This window comes from Balearica regulorum, chromosome 2 (assembly GCF_011004875.1).
Source record: "Balearica regulorum gibbericeps isolate bBalReg1 chromosome 2, bBalReg1.pri, whole genome shotgun sequence".
NCBI classification, from domain to species: domain Eukaryota; kingdom Metazoa; phylum Chordata; class Aves; order Gruiformes; family Gruidae; genus Balearica; species Balearica regulorum.
The window spans coordinates 149,870,312-149,888,341 of record NC_046185.1 but is presented as its reverse complement, the minus strand read 5'-3'; the positions used below and the strand labels follow the sequence as shown (position 1 = coordinate 149,888,341).

Sequence of the window (18,030 nt, the reverse complement as noted above, 5' to 3'; positions counted from 1 at the left end):
GTGAAATTACTTTGACAGTACAAATGGCCGAAGTCTCTGCTGTCAACGCTGACCTTTACAAGCTCAACTCTCCACTAAAAACTTCAGGTCACATGCAAAATCTATTAGATAGCACATAAAAATGCTGACTCAGGATAATCAATTCAGAGAAGAATTGGACAGCTGAAAGCCCCTGGAAATGATGACATGGTGTGAGAATCCATGTGAACCCATTTCCTCCTTTCACAGCTCCTGCATCTCAGGGTAGTTGTTTAGTACAGCACACAGACCTAAGGACTATGTCAAGTCTGTTTTTGCTAAACGAGATTCATAGTCCCTGTAATAACCTCTCTGTGAGACTAACAGAGGTCATAACAATATCAATAATGACAGTCATGTGAGAAATACTGTATTTTCAGGCAAAGTAACACTAACGTCAGTATGCCACAGCTTACATGTCTCACACATAGAGACAGATAAATAATATTGTTACATGGTGCATACTGTGTCCTGAAAAGGTCATTAAAATCATCTGGCAGCAAAGTGAAAACACCTCTGGAAAGGTTTATCACCTTTGCCTCTGAAACATGCAGCACCAAAATGAATTATAAAAGACAACTGTTTAAAAAGCAACCACCCCAGAAGTCATACTTTGAATGAACAGTGGTAATGTGCAAGTACAAAGGGACCCCAGAATTTTTCTCACAGAAAAAAACTGAATAGTGCTTTAAAATAATACAGTGTATTAAGATGCAACATAATTTGACTACAGTGAACTTTTTCCTCTGTCGATGCCAAAACTCTTAATAACGATGACTTAGTCATATCATTGGGCCTGATTTTTTGAAGTGTTGGACACCAGGCCAGTTACTTATTAAGGCCTGAGTACCTCAAATGTCAGGCTGCAAAAGGATGTGCCATGTTCCACCCAGAAAAGCAGTGAAAAGGTTTGGAACAGAATATAGTGTTCTCCCTCTGACCCACTGTCTCCTCTACAAGTATCAACTGTCTAGAGATAAAGAAAGCAGAAGCACTTGAATATAAAGAGCTTATTTTCTGGAGAGGTTTAAAAAAATATTTGTGTGCAGATTACATTTTCAGATATAAAGTCAACTCTTTGCCTAAGGGAAAAAAGATAGAAAACCTGAAGAAACGGGAACCAAACGATGTGGTTTCTATGGTTTGTGCCAAAACAAATGACTAAAGGCCATGTGTGCATGAAATTAGAGATTATCCCAATAAAATGTTCTTTTGCTTTGCCTTCTTCCAACACTGAAGACGAAAAGTAAACTGAAGTTATTCAGGCATCTCATTGGATTCCTTGCCCCAAAATATATGGATCATTGCTTAGTTTCTGAGGCAGAAACAACAGCCAGAATTATAAAGAGTGACTAACTTTGGATCAAAACCTTTGGCTTTAGGCCAAATTTTCACAAAATGGTCAATTTTATTGGATACCTTATCTTCTACTGAGGAACTTGTGCTATGTTGAGTTAGCTTCTCAGAAAGCTGAGACTCTTCTGGCTCCCATGACTGCAAGTAGAATTAATACTTAGCACCTTTCTAAAAATTACACTGAAGTGATTAAAATTTGCCATCTACTATTAAACATGGTAAAATTCTGATGCTATGCACTCCTTGCATTAAGATGACCAGGCTTAACTGATCTTTTGAAGACATGTGTGAACCATTCAGATAAAACAGTAACTTTAAGGAAATTATTCTTTTGACCTACACTTCTCTAGTGACTGAAGCAAAATTTTTAGGTCATTCAAAATATATGTAATAGCCATTGTAATCAAAGAGGACTGCTTTATGCAGCAAATATTATTTTCCAAAGCTGTTATATCCCATTTCTCACTATCTATTCTCTGTCCTTATTCTCCCCATTGTTTATACATTAATCTGGCAAAACTGTGTGCATGTACTATGACTGTAAACCCACATATCTGAAAGTGTTCTCTAATAAAGAGTTTCTGCTTTTGCTTTTCAAGTTTATCTAGCAATGAATTTTACTCTGAAATATTTATATGAAGCATCCATGCTAACACAACAATTTTCAAATCTTTCACATAAAGAAACAGACAATCTCCCGGTTTCCATCCTCGTTTCCTGCAATAGCCATTTGTTCTACATCTTTTTCCTATCTCAAACACTGCTAATTCTCATTTTCTATCTTCTTAACTGTCATTGTGTTGAATGCATTATGTACATAACTCAGTTTGCGACGGAGCATACTGGGTGTGAGGGAGGAGGGAATCAGGAGTGGAGTGACTACCAAATTACCTGCTAGAATGACGCCACTGTTGCAAACAGAAGCTATTCTTCTTGAAAATTTACTTCCAAAATTCTTTGGATCATTAGATTTTTTTTAAAAAAATCATAGTTTCCAAATTACACCAGGAAAACTTTGCTGTTTAGACTGCACAGGAAAATGTACCCAGCTGTGGAAATAGAGGATGATTTGCCTTTGTCTCAGTATATCCCCAGGAAACCATTTTTTTTCATCCTAGATTAATTCAGCATTATGCACCATTACCTCCAGATTACTCAAGCACAACCAGCACCAATAAACTATAATTAAATCCACTCTTTGTCACAGGCACATCAGACTGACTAAACCAGCAAATTTGCATATAGATTACCTTGCTATTTGTTTGCTTTGAAAGATTTTTCAACATGGTGTGACAAAACCAGCTCTTGGACTTGCATGCGCATGCACACACGCATACACACGCATACACACACAAAGACACTCTTAATGCACAAAATAAACATTACGTCCACGATTTCTGCTCAGTGCAATGGATGGTGTTGGCAGCATGATGAACAGATCCCTTCCTTCATGGCGGAATCTCTTGGTTTTGAGGGCTTTCAGCTTCAGAATATGAAATAAGTCACAAAAGGTCTCATCCATTTCCACAGCATCTCCCATGTAACATAGTAGATGGTGAAAGATGATCTACAGGAAATTGATGCATAAAAATTTGCATTTCTAAATGCAAAAGTGACTGTGAAGAACCAAATGACTCCAACTTGCACACTTGCTGGGTGTGAAATTACTTTTTCTGTAAAGAAGAGATATTTTTGTTCCCTCACCGTTTCTCTCCCAGGAGTGGCCAGCACTCTCCGCAGGGTGGCGGGGAGAGCCATGCTGCTACCCTCTCCTGCCGCCTCTGCCTGGAACAGAGCGACAGATCTGACCTCGACAGATGCAGGTGTGAGTGAGGGTCTTCTTTCACACCTGGCTGCCCTTTTCTTTCCTTATTTTGCATATGGAGATCTCTATTAAGAAAAGACTCACTTTGTGGGATATTTACATTTTTGTAAGCATTACATTTAGGCTGAGTAGAAAACAGGAAAGATCTGCATGTTTACAGGAGCAGATGCCCCAAAAGTATTAATTCTATTCAGAGGCTCTATTTTCAATATGTTGAGGGTTCTTTGTGTTGGTTTTTTGTTTTTTAAATCTGGGATTTCCTCTGAGGGAAAAAGGTTTGTTTAGAAGTGGTATAGAACAATTCAATTTAAGAAGGTTATAGCTCAGCTCAGACCAGTAGCTACTGGGAAATAAAACAGTTCTTCAAGCTTTATAGTTGCCCCAAAGCCTAAGGATTCTGGAAAACCAGCTCCATTGCAGCCTCTGTGCCAGGCTGCATGCTCATCCTCAGGACCCAGCCACATCGGTCTTGGTTTGCTGCACAGGGACTGTTAAAGGTGACCCTGTTGTCTGACACCAACCAGGCAGCTGTGCTCTTTTCAGTTGGTCCCAGCTGGGCTTTCTGTTGCCCCAGAGGAGCTGATATGAGGAAGCAGCTGCTTTGTTCAGTTACTGCAGTTGTCTCCTGAATCATCCTGAAAGGAAACTCCTGAATAAGCTCAGCAATGTGCGCTCTCTTTTGCTGGTAGACACTGTGATGTGCTTTTGAATTGCTTCTGGCACACAACCCTTTTCCCCATTATCTCCTCAGTGTCTTGACGGTTAACAAATAAGCAAAAAACACGTCATTTTTGTTTGGAGCTACAGTATATACAATGGGGTGCTGATATAATGGAAAGAAATGGTAGGCAAGGAGCACTCACAACACATCATGCTTCTCTATGTCCTACAGGATGGACCTGCAGACAAGAACATTTATATTTGAGCGAGTTTAAAATAGCTAGTCTAAGTGCAGCTCCAATACTACAGGCTGCAAAAACCTACCCCAGCTTCTGGCAAAGTATCAAAGCAACCTGCCCATGGTGTGCATGATCTTCTTGTTGCTACACTAACACCAGTACCCAAGCCAGCATCAGCTAAGCAACCTAGATATGACCACTGAAGTTGAAATTAAATGGCTAGATTAAAAAAGAAACAGGACAGAGGAAGCTGCCAGCTCCCAGTGACTGGATGCGTGTTAGCTGGGACAGGCACTACGACCAAAGGCTCACTGTCTCTGTGAGCCCCTCGCTTGCCTGTAGTCTAAGAGAAGAAACTGGAGAAAAAGCCTGCATCCCATTGAGAGAGATCAAGGTGAAGCAACATTCAAAGAAATGTCATTAAGACTTTGAGGTAAAAGCCCACATAGTTCAGGGCAGTGTCAGACAACCTGAGTAATCTCATTGTTCTAGCTAAAGCCAAGTCACCAGTGTTGTGATTAGCATTAGTTATAAGGTTTCCTCTTTCCCATAAGTTCTTGGTGATGCCTGGCACATAGATGCCAAAATGGCAGGAATGCTCTGCTCATTCTTGTATCTCTCGAGGGCTCTTCCCTCCATAAAGACACACCATAAAGATGACCACAGTTGGAGGGAGGCAAAAAGAAATGTTTTATCTTTTCTCCCTGCTAATATGAGACAGGACCTCTGAAGGCAGGTACAAATGTTACTGGTTTTAGCCTAGTTATTTATTTAGAAGGCTCATCATTCAAAGGAGACTGGAGGAAAAGAAGGGCACAAGCAAAGCAAAACCAGGAATTCATTCACCACTTCCCATGGGCAGGCAGGTGTTCAGCCATCTCCAGGAAAGCAGGGCGCCATCATGCGTAACGGTTACTTGGGAAGACAAACAACATCACTCTGAACATTCCCCCCTTCCTTCTTCTTCCCCCAGCCCCTTATATGCTGAGCATGATGTCATATGGTATGGACTATCCCTTTGGTCAGTTGGGGTCAGCTGTGCCAGCTGTGTCCCCTCCCAACTTCTTGTGCACCCCCAGCCTACTCGCTGGTGGGGTGGGGTGAGAAGTAGAAAAGGCCTCTGTGTAAGCACTGGTCAGCAGTAACTAAAACATCTCTATATTATCAACACTGTTTCCAGCACAAATCCAAAACATAGCCCCATACTAGCTACTATGAAAAAAATTAACTCTACCCCAGCCAAAACCAGCACAGCTTCCTTCGAGCATGAGGCCATATTCAACTCCAAATCAGCCCACCTCACTGGCCATTTGCTGCCATTTGAATGAACAAAGGGCATTTCCCCTGTTCTTGAAGTAAGGATGCCAATTAGCTTAACCAGACAGAAATAAATATGGTATTTTTTCAACTCAATGCTCAAAGCTGGGAAATTATGCCTGGTTTTGAATTCAGCAGAATTTCCCACCTAGCACAGAAGCAAGATACTGCTGAAGCTGCTAAGTCCTTGCATTTCTCCTGCACTATAAAGTATAAGTTGGTCTCTTGCCTTTGAGTTAGGCAGTTTCTTTTGTTAAGTTTGAAACACAGCAGAGCAAGTAACTTGGCTGATGACTGCTCACTGTTTTGACACACCACTTCCTAAGGGGATCCTCAGAAAGCAACAATTCTTTAAAAAAATGTAGTGGTATGCATTATTCAAAACTTTCCAAGTGGCATTACAGCTTGCTGGAGCTAATAAGGGCTGCAGACTAACCTATTTTCCAAAATGTGAAAATCTCCTTTGATTTACAGCCATCCTCAGTGAACGGCTAGTACGGGCTATGTATGGCTGCTACTCTTCCAATTACTTTCCCGCGTTTGCTTTAAAGATAGATAATCTTCTGCAGCCAACACAAACAAGTAACTGGAAGAGAACCTCTGCAGTGCGCACTGTCCCAAGGCACACACAGGGGGATGGAAGAGCTGTGAAGACACAGCAGTGCAGCCCTGGCTGTGGAAAAATTTCCATCTGGCTTGGACCGAGCTGGGCATCCAAATTCCTTCAAAATTACTAGGTTGCCAGTATAATAAAGACAAATGTTTACCTGCTAAATCCATTGCCTTTTGCTCACTGCACCTGTCTGCAAAAGTACTGTCATTTCATCTTGAGGACTCTATTCTCTAAATATTGCAGGATGAGAAATATCTCAAGGATGATGGTTTGTTTTCCTTTGACATCTCAGGACAAGTGTCTCCCAGCAAGAGATATATTTTCTTCTGGGAGACTTCCATATTAAAACAGACAGGAACAAAATATGACTACGTGTAATAAATCCCTCTGTGTTCCTGTCCACACACTTCTGTGTCACCAAGCACCCAATCAGAGACACCAACATTTAACTTTGTTCTTTCCCTCAGCCCACAAATCTCAAGATTACATCCGCAGCTCCAACCTTCAAAGGTAAAAGAAGGATATGACAGAACTCATTTCAGCTGCATGCCTTCAAAAAGGTATACATAGAATTCAAATTAATGTACAGGAATTGTAACAAATATGAAATTCTCCATTGCATCACCCTCACAAAGCCACCCTAAGTGGGTGGCTTCCACTTTTGAAACAACAGAAGATTTGAAGATATCAATACTTGCCCATACTTCCTGACCAACTCCAGCCACTGCAAGAGACAGCTGTTCAAAGCAGCCAATTCTGAAACTGAGCCAGTAAGGAATCTACCAAATGCTCATTTGTGGGAATTAAAATTAAGAACAATCACTGTAATGTAATCTATTCATCACTAAGTAGTGTTGCTTGGATATAACGATCTTATCAATATGATGTTTATTCCAGTATACCACAAACACATTTTAGAAGCATCAGAGCAAACAGTTTTGCTAAGAAGGTTTCATGCGTTTATAAGCCCATTACACATGAAGCTTTCCCTAGTGAGCTTCCGATCTTGTTCTTCACATTTCACGTTGAGGGTACAGTGCTAACATCACACATCCAATAAAGCAAGTATTTTAGTCAAGTTGTGACTGTTTTTTGTGTAAGTTCTTATTTATAACATACCTCTTTTCACAAAATATGGTAGTAAGTCCAGAAAGTTTTCCTAATCATTGTGAACAGTTAAGCATATGGCTTCATACACTTTAAAAATCATGCTTTTACTTTCATCTAAACAGAATGTGAATAACTGTTACTAAATTAGTCAGATAGTTCTTTGACCAGTCATTGGTTTAGAAAATCAATTTCCCCTTTTTTTCTTTAAATTAGCTCCCCTTTGCCTTTTTTTTTTATTAGAAGTTGTATTTTTCAGAAATAATGCTTACCTGTTAACTTCAGAAGTTTATAACAAAGGATAAAGTGGTTTTTGCAGAGCATTTTGTGGGGAACTATAGTATTAAAACTGCTCATCTGTGTTAATTAGATACATCTGCTTCAGAAAATAAGTCTGGGTCTATAAACCACTTCTGCTTGGCCATGTGTAAATTAGGCTAGCAGACATTTTGAAACTGAACAAAAAAGCGCTGTAAGCTGCAGCTACAGCCAGAAATGTGGTATTATAAGTGATCTCTGATGTGAATGTTCCTGTTCTTTTTTTCTGAGATGGCAAGGTACTGTTTTTTCTAATCTCTTGTTTGCACTGCAGGCCTTAAATAGAGAAGCAGCAACAAGATTATATTCTGTCTTGTACACAGGAATCCCACTGTATTCTAAAATCCTTATTAATGACAGATAGCAAGCAAGGCCTAATTACTGCAACCTCAAAGCTTCATTTCTGTTATCTGAACTATGTGAAAAACATGGGCTGCTTTTCTTTTCTTGAGAGGAATGCAGAATTCCCAACCTATTTGCAGTGCTATTACATGGAGACGCAGCGATGAGATAGTTACTTCAACAGCAAGCACTGATTTTCATGACTTCATGAACAATGTCTTGCTGTCCTGCCACAAATAGCTGTGCAATAAAATACGCCGAGATGTCTATTCCTGCAAGATTGTGCATCTCAGTTCAACAAACCACTCAAGAGGTATGACACTACACTGTAAATAAAAAGTAGATGTACTTTTTAGTATATAGTCCATAGTGCTCATAAATTCAACATTAGGAACTGCCAGTCTTCTCATCATACATCTGCCTTGTGTGCCATTTGTCCAGATGTGTCCCATCATTTGGACAGTCAGTCACTGGAAACATATTCAGCCTTGTTTTGAAGACAACTTTATAGATGTAGTGTGGACATATATCATAGGACTATCAGCCCTTAATTTTAAGGTTCTAAAGGTACATTGCTGATCAACAAAGAAGCGAAGAAGAAAACAGACATGATTTTAAGGAGGTATTCTATCTCACCAGGGTCCCTGGAGCTTCAAACTTAAACACGTTTACACATAAAAGAAACTGTGTATGATATTTTCAGAATTTATTTTTCTTGTACATTACCTTTAAGACAAAGCAGTGATCTGTAGGTGCCTTATACTTCACTTTGTGTTGAGAACCGTAATAAACGTTCATATTCTCAAACTGAATGAAGCATGCCAGATCCCGTGATGTCTACAAATGAAAACCAAGCACATCATTGTTCAAACAAATTGAATTTTGATGCAAAACTCATTAATAGGACTTTTTTTAAGTGCATGAATGCCAATGCTTTTTATTTTTTTAACTGTTATGAAGTTGACTGAAGAAAGATGAATTTTGAGTGTGTACATTCTTAAACTAACAATTGGAAGAGAGTCAGTACATGTTAGTAATAAGGGGTAACACAGTGCAAGATTTTGCTGTTGTTCTGGTTTTGCTGTGCTTTATTGCTTTATGTGACAATTATGACTTATGGCTAATGAGATCAAATAGAACACCATAGTAAGAAATAATTTTAGTAAAATAGATATAGGTCTTGCAACTGCACTCTTACAATTCTAAGAGGAGAAAGAAGGCTTGGGGTTCTAAATTGCTTTGGGAGCTTGATTTTCTTTGGTATATGTAACAAACAAACTCACATCAGGAAATAAGCACACATTTCATCTGTTTTGCTTTGCATTTTCTCACATTTCCTGGCATCCTTCCTTTTCTGTTTATCATAATATTTGCTTGTTCACAATATGTTGCTAAAGTAAAAAGATTTCTGTTGCTGGCACACTTCTCAGTGCAGAATTCTGCATACAAAGCATAACTTTTGCAATCTTTTGAGTGGAAATGCAAAAAATGGCCATGTCGTATGGTCACTGTTGGCTAAACAGAGAAATCAGGAAATTGTGGGGAAAAAAAAAAAAAGTAAGTAACAAACCACAAACCATCTTCTACTCCTAAGAATATATTTCCACATATGATGGTTCTTCTATGCTGTTCTCATTCTTACTGATACTTTCACTACAATATGCCCTTGAGTTGCATTTATTTGCAAATTGAGTTTCCAAGTAAGATTTGTGGGGGGGAGGAAACAGTCCGTACTGCGTGTAGACAGGGCTTCTCCCTCTCCCGTGTCTCCCCTGAAGCCACTGTCAGGGATTTTGTCATGGACTGTGTGGACCTAGGATTTTCCAACACCGTAAGCTCCTAAACATGCTCAAATCCATGCAGTATAATTAGTTGTTAATTTTCTTTATGAATCAGGTAATGGCAATTAAGACCAATATGAATGCAATTGTTATTTTCTTCTATTTATGCAAGGGATAACGGCACTTATTGCTAGTATTTCTGCAATGTTGACATGACAAAGCAACGTATTTAACAGAAACAAATTTTATAATTGTATCTGCAATTCTGATCCTGTCGTTTTGGGACCCTGTCCGTTAACAGCATGTTCTTGGGTGGCATATAAGTAGAGTAATGCAGAAGACAGAAATTAAGAAAGCAGTGCTGACTGCCGCCTGGTTTGTTAACAAAAAAACCCCAAACATCAAAAAACGCCAAAGGCACGTGTGTAAAATTATCTGAACATGCCCCTGTATTTTCATGTTTGCAATGTATTTTACAGTCAACACTGTAAAAGGCCAAAGGTATGCCAGACTTCTCTGCTTTTTTATAACAAGTGATAGCATGATTACATGATGAATTTCAAAACAGCTGCAGCAGTTGAAGATAGTATTGTCCACCAACTGTTTATTTCTGTACCTCAATGAAAGATCACTCTAACCACAACTGAATGACTGCAGCAAGGTGCACGTGCACTCTTCATATCACCCTGACATGGGATGAACTCTCATAAGGTAAGGGCTTTGACTGAAGAGCTCTACTGAATTGTGCTGCAGTGCTTTAAGATGTTTAGCACCCTCACTGCCCCCTGCTCATCTACCAGAGATTACTGTCTGCACAAAAGACATGTATACCTGAGCCTCAGCTGATCCAATACAGAATCCAGTAACTAATTTAAATCACCATTAAACACAGATTTGAGCCAAGAGACTTGACTTTCTCTGGAATGGCTGAGGCACGGACATATTCATCCTTTTGCTGAAGGCTGTTAGAGAAACAAAAGCAAACAGTTGATTGTGGTACCATTTTAAAGAGCTGTGACTATCTCCTAAACAACTAGATCCATGGTCCTCAATCCCTGTGAATGCCTAAGTCGGTGATACAGTGAGTTTGAAGCAGTCACACAGTTCCTCAAAATGGCTCAGTTATAGGCAGGGTGGTATACAGGCTGTAAGGACTAACAGGCAATAAAGTGTTAAAACTGAAACAGCTGTTACAAGGTGACTGTGTGGCTCCATCCTGAGCCTATGTTTGCAGTCTTTCACCTGAAAAAAGAAAGCACTTTCCTCATTTGCACTATGATGGAAAGTCACTGAAACATGTATCACTGGATGATGAAAAAAGGCTGGATAACTATCAGTATATGCTTGCCCTGCTTTGGCACTGTGCTACTGGCCATTGCTGGAGGCAGGCTACAAGGAAATGGCCAAGATGGACTTTTCATTTGACTCTTCTTACACTCTTTCCACCTTAAGTGCCTTCCAAATAGCATTCTAGTTCCTAATTGATAGGATGATGTGCGCGTGCAACATGATTTGAGGACTGAAAGCCATTATCTGAGGGTCAGGTAAAGTCAAAATAAATTGCTGTGAAAGCAGCAAGGTAATCTAGGTCTGTGTTTCACTGAGATTTGGTTATAAACATAGGTCACTGGAGCAGCAGCACGGCATTCCTTTACAAGCTGTCATTTTTTTTTCCTTTGTAATTTAGTCAGGGAATAGCAGAACAGTTAAGTTTCACAGCACAAATCACAACAGTAAACCTCCATCAGCAGCACCAGAATTTTCAAATACAAAGTATTAGCAGAGCTTTAAGTGGTAACAGAAGTGGTTTTCAGAATACAAAAAAAATAAAACTACCCTCAGTTCCAGAAGCCACCATTCTACCTCATCACTGTGGAAATGAGAAGCCAGCTGCCCTTAGGTGCAACATGTCCAGGACCCCTTTGCTTCTCCAGTCCTGGCAATTCAGATTCTAAATAATTTGCAATACTAAATGTCAGTGCATTTGATTCCATCAGGTGGATGCTTCTGTCTCACTTCTTTCTACACAAAGGGCAGTCTTAAAAAGCCTTAAAAGGCACAACACTTTCTCTAGGTAAAGTTCACTGTAGGAAAAAATGTATAGCATTTCTGCATGCTGGTTACTGGTACAGAAAGTTAGTATCAAAGTAAAATTCCACCTTTTTTGTGATAAGAAATTAGTTCATTTGAGAACTTTTAAAATATTCTTCCACAGGGAGCCCATATAACAGTGAAGCATTTTGGCAGCATAACACCAGTTGAAGGGTGCTGTGCTGTTTTTCTTTTTCCTACTGGCTTCCGGAGGAGTGCTGTTTCATTAATGCTTTTATCTATCCATAGAAATCAAAAGGAGAGAAACGTGACAGGATTCAGTGACTACATTCTAATATTTGCACAAGTGGTGTAGTCGAAGTTAAACCAGAAAAACCCCAACCCTCTCAGATGCACCAGACAGTGCTCTTAAAATGTCACCTTGGGAGTTCTTCACTTTCACCTCCATGAATTGTTTTATTGCTAAAAGGATTATTTGGCTTCCTGACCTTGGTTTTTCCTTTGGGTACATAATAAATTCCAGAAGCTCGTAAAAGAAAATAACGCCTCTTCCAGGACTTTTTCCCATCTTCTTTTAAATAAAGGGCCCCTTCAAGCTCTGGCACAATGACAGATGTCCCGCAGAAGCTTTCCTGTGCAACAAGAATAATAATACACAAAATAAATTGATTTAAGCGCAACTCCATTAATAAATAGCAGAAAAATGCTCCCTTGAAAAATAAAGACATTTCCTGTGACAGTGAACATATGAACATGGGGAATGCAGTTACCAGGGAGATGAACACCTTAGACCAGCAAAGGAAACTTTTCCAAGCTAATGTGGTAACTTGGCCAAGCGAGTTGGGTGCTCACACTGGAAAAGAAGGTTCACAAAACCTCCATTATCTAAAAGGTCAAACAAAAACCTACAAAAGGTTTTAACTAGACATAGATGTGGTCAGTTAAGGCAATAAAACAGAATGGTTGGTACTGCTGCTGTTGGGTTGTCTCTATTGGTTCTGTAGAGAGAATCTTTAGAGACTGCCTAGAGCTCTAAAAACAGCTAAAGAAAAAAAATCCCTGTCGATCTCTGCTTTCCCTTTGAAATACATGCTAGCATTTACAACACTGTTTAAACAAATATACTTCATTGTTTGCTTGAAGGACTTACTGTTGGGCAATTTTTAATGCCAACACACTTATCGCTTAATGTTTTAATTTACAATTTACCAAGACTTTTGCTGGTTGACATCTGGTGCCTTCATGAGATGCGTTTATTTTGAAACGGGAATCCTCAGTCACCTGATAACAGCATTTCCTTTGTGAACTTTTACCAAAGTCAAAATGTTTGCCAGGAGAACTGTGATAATCTTTTCTTTCATATAGCTCTGGATTTTTTTCTCTCAAACACATAACTGAAGTAAAACTTAAGCATGAAAGGCAAGAGGCTAAACAGACTTTCTGGAAAAGTGCAAAGGTTCTCTTTCTGTTGTAGTACAGTTAACAATTTGTGCTGAGAACTACATCTACTTCTAACCCAAACCATAATTGTTTGCTACTGATCAATCTTACTAAAAATATAAAGTCACAAAGGCTTGCCTAAGGGTGTTTCTTAGGCACAGCTGTTTCTTTTATTCATATTTGTATAACACATTTGCCCACAAAGAACTAAATGCTGTTGTGGCAGAGCAGATGCAGATGGTGGCAGAGTTTTGGTAACATTCGCATCATGAACCTAGAAAGTTGGCTTACCTCCAGTAAAGCCTCTTTGTTTTTATCATTCATTTCTTTGCTTTCATTCTTCCCTTTGTTTGCCAGGTAGAAATTCTGATTAAGACACAAAAGAAATTGATGCTCATGATAAAGACAGCAATACAAGTAGATTACTACAAACCCATTCAATACTTACTCAGTCTTTCAGTATTGAGTACCCAAGCAAGCAGATGTAAGAGGCAGATGCTTATGGACTCTTCTTACAGAAAACTTCAATCACAGCTGCCTGTTCATGAGTTTTAATTCTTTATTTTGAATTTAATTCAGAAGTAATACAAAATTACTTTTGCTTATGTATATACAGTCTCCCAAAATTTTAACAGCACTGGTTTATGTTTTTGACTATTTTTCTCGATCAATGGGTTTGATTTTGTCATTCCAATTTTCACTGCTTCCTTTATTATTACAGACAGCAGAGAACATAACATTTTATTGCATGCTGATATGCAATAAATACAATGCAGTATCAAAAAGCTAGAAAGCATTTTTCCTAACAACCCAATTTGGTAATTTGCACACTTCATATCTGGCACTCCGGATACAACTCAGCTCTTAATTTTTTATAAAAGTACTTATATGCCAAAGCCTTTATCCAAAGTTACTACTTCCTACTTTTAAACCCCTGCTCATGCTCTGCAAAGTATTTTTATGCAATGAAGAAAGTATTCAAAAATCTAGAAAAAATCAGAAGAAATTATCACCATGATATCTCGGCACATGTGGTCCAGCCTACTGAAACAAAAGCCTATGCTTTGAAATGTCCCTCTGCTTCTGTGACAGAGGGCACGAGGCTGCAGCCACCCTCAGAGGACCCAGTGCCTGTCTGCCCCTGCAAACAAGGAAGCACACCGCCTCATGCACACAGTTACCAGTAAAAATAAATTCACCCACTGTTAAATAGCAAAACCAATTTTGCATCCATCTGCATTGTACAGATGGACAAAAGGATAGCACTTGGACATACGTGCAAATTCAGGCAGTGGGAAGGTAGCTCAGGAGCATGCTAGGACTTGTGTGCAGTGGCTTTGCTCAACAGCAAGCATGGCCAGATACCAGAGCCTAGCTGCCTGCAGACAATAAGGCAGCTAGGCATGAAGGAAGCAGGTAGATCAAGGAGCTATGCCATGCATCAAGTAGCATTTGGATCTATGGGCTTGAGGCCAGAATGATAACACTCAAAGATCTTGTGTTTTATCATTTTCTGAACAAAAGTACACGTAGAAGAGGAGCTTGGGTTTGGAAAATACCTGCTGCATGGGACAGTCTTACTGATTCCCTGGAATTAGTAAAAAAGCTAAGTTTGCAGAATGAAGGGCATAAACCAAACATTATTGTCTAAGAAAGAGACAAAATTGTAAAAACTTGACAAATTTTGAAAGCTATCTACTTAAAAATTACTCCTAATTCTGTAATTCTTCAGCAATTCTGTAGGAACAAAACCAAGATTTTATCTGACTTTACATCTCTCCCCATTTTTTTCATGTCTCAAGACTAGGAGAATGTGGCAACATATTTACATGCCTAGAACTCCACAACAACTGAACTGCAACACAAATGCAAACATTACCAAAAGACAAATGAGAAGTGTGTAAATGAAGGATCATGCTGTTGCTACAGTGTAAGAAAGAAACAAACAAGCAGCAAATCTGCCCTGCCAGCATACTATGTTTACAGCAGCGAGGTTTATCTGAAGTGAAACCTTGTTCTACACAACCACATCTTCATTTTCAAGTAGTGCTGTAAACAGCTGTCTGCCAGAACTCAAGCCTCATAGCAGATGGGTTTTGGAGAGGCACCAAGAGAGGAAGGGGAAGAGGTGTGGATGACCTCAAAAACAGTTCTTTAAAAACTGCTTTCATAGAAGTTTACATTAACTCAGACAGGGGACATCAGAAACACAGCCACCTGCAATTTGGCCAATGCTGATGCCATGTCTGTGATATGAACATAAGAAAAGAAACTTGAACATTCGATACAACAGATGGCTATGCTGGGAAATACAGCAATATTCTTCGCTAGGATATGCAGCAGCACATAGCTGACTCCAGACTGCCTGGGCACATTTTTAGTCCATGGATGAAGGTAAGCAAACACTAAGGACCACAGTTTTGTGACTACATCTGAAGACAGTATTCATAGTGGAAAAAAACCAAACCCGCTCAAAACAAAACCTGCTTAAAAGTGTGTTCTCAGTTCAACCCATACAGCGATGCCTGCCTATACAGTCCAAAACCATAGGTCTGACTAAGTGACAATGCTCCACCTATTCCACTGAAAAAAAAAAAAGATATTGTTCTGAGCTGGTGCAGCCAAGTCCTTTGTACACGTGCAACAGCTCTTCTTACCAGGGAGCACTATCAGAGCACTGCTGGCTTGACGTTGGCACACCCGCTTTTGCAGTGATGAAGGCATGAAGAGAAACCTCAGAGGTCACTGGTAGGCTGGGTTGGGCCTCCAGACTTTGGGATGGATTTGGAAAGTAGACAGACAGGCAAGCTGTAAGCCTTCTTCTTCTATAGATTATAAAGACATAGTACAACCTCTGAAATGCACAATGAAGATTTATCAAGGTAAGTACACCTTATCACTGTCTCAACAAGGCTTGGCTCATCAGCTTTACTACCAGCAGGGAAAGCATTCATCTGGATCAGTCAGCCTTCAGTGCACTGATAATAAGAAAACAAAGCTCCACTGATTACAACTGATTCACATTCAGGCATCTGGCATTTATTTAGCAGAAACGCAGACCACCCTGTACTGACATAATCAATGGTAAAGAGAGAAAGTTTGTAATGATATCCATGCTGGATCTCTAACAACGCAGCTTTTTCATTAGGGAAACAGGGCTCTGTCACCTAAACCAATGTTACACAGATGTACACCATCATCTTTCACCTGTCAACACACATCTCATTTATTACTGATTACCTCCTTTATGTCTCTTCCCTGAAATCTGGAAGTACATGGTACTTGCTATCTGTCAGTGGCTAAAAACCTGGGGAGCAGACTACACTGTACTTATCACTGTGTGGTCTCCTATTTTTGATCAGAAGCATTCATCCTATAGAAGGCAAACCACATGTGTCCACAGAAGGTCATTCCAAGTCCAGTAGTCAAAGGTCATGATAAAAGGCAAGCTCTTTCCTGTCTGAGGACACCATCAGGAAACACATTTGGTTTGGGATGTCAGGTCACCAATGGGACAAGATGTGGCTACAGGAGAGCTCTCTGCATACATCTACAGATTTGAGAATTAACTATTTTTTACGTTCAAAAGACAATGTCTTTTTCTTGATAGAGAGCTGAGCTTAGTTAACAGGATGGATTCATCCTCTTGGGCTGATACATAAAAAAGCAAACAGAAAAGGTTATTTTAAAAAAGCAAAACACTGTATACTGGCACACTTCGTCACTGGGTTTGCTTTGTTTGCACTGTTTGGGGTATTTGCTGCAGAGAGGAGCAGTCGAGCGTTTTTGCTCAGTTATTCCCTGTGCCTACACACCCTAGACCAGCTGAAGCTGACACAAAGCCAGTCGCTCTCCCATGCCATTCTGCCTGACTCAGACTAATGCAGAGCTACAGTGGCAGTTTTGACACGTACTGCTAGCCAGCTATGACATCCTTAAGAGACGTTATGCCAGCATTTCCCCCTGTGCTTATGCAAGACAGTAGCAAAACTAGCTGATGACCAATCTATGGCTTCCATCTATGAGCAGGAAATTCTACATGCACAAAAGAAAATCCTGTAGATTTTATAGCCAGCTTAAGTTAATTTTGTGCTTTGTATTGTAAAGTACTACTAGTCTATGCGTACAATCTTTCTGTTTAGGGATACAGCCATGTCCCTTTGTGTGGAAAGGCAGGAAAAAAATTCAGGCTGTGTATCTCTCCACCGTATAACCCTCAAACAGTGGAAGACAGAAGGTGTTTTCAATAGTTTTAAAGAACATCTCTGGTGCCATGTAAGCAAACAAATGAACAAATGAAAGATACATAAGCTAGGATGCAGCTAACAGCAAAGCAGTTAATAGGCTGATCAAAAGTTGCCTGCAAAACAGTTCAATTGCGTAAAGACTGTTTCTGTGTTACAGTCATAGAATCATAGAATGGTTTGGGTTGGAAGGGACCTCAAAGATCATCTAGTTCCAACCCCCCTGCTGTGGGCAGGGACACCCTCCACTAGACCACGTTGCCCAAAGCCTCATCCAACCTGGTCTTAAACACTTCCAGGAATGGGGCAGCCACAAGTCTCAAGGTAGAAAAAGAAAAATATTTATTGAAATAGCATCTTCAGCCTGAAACTATACCATAGTCTGAGGTATACTAACAGAGAAAGAAATTAAGACCACTAAACAGTGGGAGTACAGTGAAAAACATTTCCTTTTTTTCACTTCTATTTCTTTGTGCATTTGCCAGAACACTCAATAATCAAGTTCCCTGCCCCACCCTTCTACGTTTCCTTCACTGGGTAACAGCGGAGACAAAAGAAAAACCTTGATTTATAAAGGTAGCCAAAGTGGTGAAAAACAAAATTATCACCTGGTGGATACCAGCCCAATGTCACTGACTTCAAAATAAATATTCAAGTGTGAGACTCACTATAACTCTGCTGTTATGAAAGACATTACAAATTCTCACCCCACCTCCTT

At 39.7% G+C, this 18,030-nt stretch overlaps 1 protein-coding gene across 2 annotated transcripts in view; it reads right to left on the bottom strand.

The window, feature by feature from the left end:
• APBB1IP (amyloid beta precursor protein binding family B member 1 interacting protein) overlaps window positions 1-18,030 on the bottom strand; it is a 69,681-nt gene that overhangs the window by 14,376 nt on the left and 37,275 nt on the right. For both annotated transcript variants that reach the window (XM_075746383.1, XM_075746382.1), the window contains exons 8-10: window positions 13,360-13,434; window positions 12,117-12,260; window positions 8,522-8,632 (exon numbers count right to left, since the gene is read on the bottom strand). In XM_075746383.1, the coding sequence (XP_075602498.1) occupies window positions 8,522-8,632; window positions 12,117-12,260; window positions 13,360-13,434 (330 nt within the window). The remainder of the gene's footprint in view (window positions 1-8,521; window positions 8,633-12,116; window positions 12,261-13,359; window positions 13,435-18,030) is intronic.